We start from the raw sequence: 2143 nt of genomic DNA on the forward strand, positions 1-2143 counted from the left end.
AATTTCTGATGCAGGATTCAACTCAGACTTTCATTCTTTGCATCCATATTAACTAAAACTGATAATTTGCTAATTGACTTATACATGATAGTAAACAAATTTTGTGTTGATTTATAATTAAGTTGTAAAAATACTTGTCAACAGTTCCTAAAATTAAATCAGTTCCAAAAGTAATCAATAACCACTCTGGCCACGTGATAACACGTGATTATAATTTACGGAGATATCTATACGGGATACTGGGATAGGTTATGAAACAAGATTATGGCTACTACAGCAACTAATCGTACCTTGGCTTTTCTCACAAGTTCTCCCTCACTGTCCTTCATACGCTCGTTATCAGCCACTCCATTGCTCAGATCTAATGTGAAAATATCAGACGAGGCCATCTTCACCTCAGAACACGTTGAAATGAGAGGAGCCCTAAACAAGCTCATAGAAAAAGAAATAAATCCTTATGTGGACGAATGGGAGGCTGCCCGCTCCTTCCCAGTTCACTCTGTCATCAAGAAGCTAGGGGAAGGAGGTTTCCTCGGGCCTACACGAGACCCAGAATACGGTGGACTGGGGCTAGACTATTCCTACTCAATTGCCATAGCTGAGGAGCTTGGAAGCATCACCTGTGGTGGAGTACCGATGGCTATTGGAGTGCACTCTGGTAAGAGAGGAGAGACCAATCAGGTTTTAATGTGATGTACATTGTATATGAATTGAGATGCTGGTATGCCCCCATGTACATGTATGGGACCATTTTCCCACCACACTCTCAAAGAAATATAATTAGTTTAATTGCCCATTTTTGCTACAGCCAAATTTCATGAATATGACTAGGAGAAAATTTTTCATTTTTATTACATTTTCTGATGCATATACATGTATTTCTGTTGTATATCAAGTTTAAGCTGAATCCGATCAAAATTAGATTTTTTATGAATTTTTAAAAGTTGCTCAAAAATTGGACCAAAGACCCTGTACTATTAGTAACGCAGTAGCGTTACTAAGTAGGATTCACCCCCAAACAAAATGGCTGCCACGACTTTTGCAGCCTTGCTATACCAGGCTGGAAAATGAGCTCCTATGCTTACCAAACTTTAAAGAGGACCTCATCTTGACCAGAGGACTCCAATGGTACCCATAGCGTGGCTCTAGACCTTGTCTAAGAGAAAAGCCAAAAATCGGCGAACTGGCCGTTTTGTTCAGCCACCTTTTTTCATCTTCATCATCATCTTCATCATCATCATCATCAAGTCCTGTCAATCCAGTTGTCGGTGTGTATCTCAGTATTGGTTGGTGCTACAAGGATAATTCTTACACCAATCTACTCCAAAAGTCTATGCGCAGGTCCATGTCCCATCAGATCATTCTTCAAGTAAGGAAAAAGTGATACTGTGACTGCTGGATCGAGCCATCTTAGCTACATGCCGCCATTTTGTTAATTAAAGAAGTTTGCCATGTGCTCCAAAATTTGGGTGTGGTCGCGCATGCTCAGATCTGCAGCTCTGGAAGAAGCAAGTTATTCTTTTACCAAGCTATGCTTCGAATCAACTTACTGCAATACTTTAGTGGAGGTTTCCAGCTAAAAGAAGGTATTGATTTTACATGTTACTGTTTTATCAAGTGTGTTATTTTATTTTATTTTAAAAAACAAAAAATTAATTAATGTTATGACTTATGATATGCAATGATAATTATGAACTTGACAACAGCCTGGAAGGACAGGAATAGCAGGGAAGATGGACACTCTTAGCTCACAGATTCTTGAACAAGGACTTGTGTCAAGACTAGTATTAGTTTCACTTGTCATCAGGATAGTTGATATTCCTTCAGCATGTCTATTCAATGCTATCTCTCATAAATGTTATAACAATGATAATAATAATAAATAAAATTATTGTTTGTGTAAAATCAACAAGTATCACAATTGCAACTAAAGAAATACTATAAATATTATTTTAAAAATCAACACAAACAAGAACATAAAAAAAATTTTTAAAATGAAGTAGGATTCCGAATGACCAACAAAAATACGAAATATTATTAAAAAATCAACACAAACAAGAACATAAAAAATTAAAAAAAACAAGATGAAGTAGGATTCCGAACGACAAACGAAAATACGAAATGAAAATCCTACTCGTGACCC

At 36.8% G+C, this 2143-nt stretch overlaps 1 protein-coding gene across 1 annotated transcript in view; it reads left to right on the forward strand.

Moving 5' to 3' along the window:
* Positions 1-235: 235 nt before the first annotated feature.
* The window catches only part of LOC100642145 (probable acyl-CoA dehydrogenase 6), a 4988-nt gene continuing 3080 nt past the window's right edge, over positions 236-2143 (forward strand). The window contains exon 1 of the mRNA XM_003387172.2: positions 236-658. Within this exon, the coding sequence (XP_003387220.1) occupies positions 265-658 (394 nt within the window). The 5' untranslated portion in view covers positions 236-264. The remainder of the gene's footprint in view (positions 659-2143) is intronic.

This window comes from Amphimedon queenslandica, unplaced genomic scaffold (assembly GCF_000090795.2).
Source record: "Amphimedon queenslandica unplaced genomic scaffold, v1.1 AMPQUscaffold_13361, whole genome shotgun sequence".
In the NCBI taxonomy this organism is placed as follows: Eukaryota; Metazoa; Porifera; class Demospongiae; order Haplosclerida; family Niphatidae; genus Amphimedon; species Amphimedon queenslandica.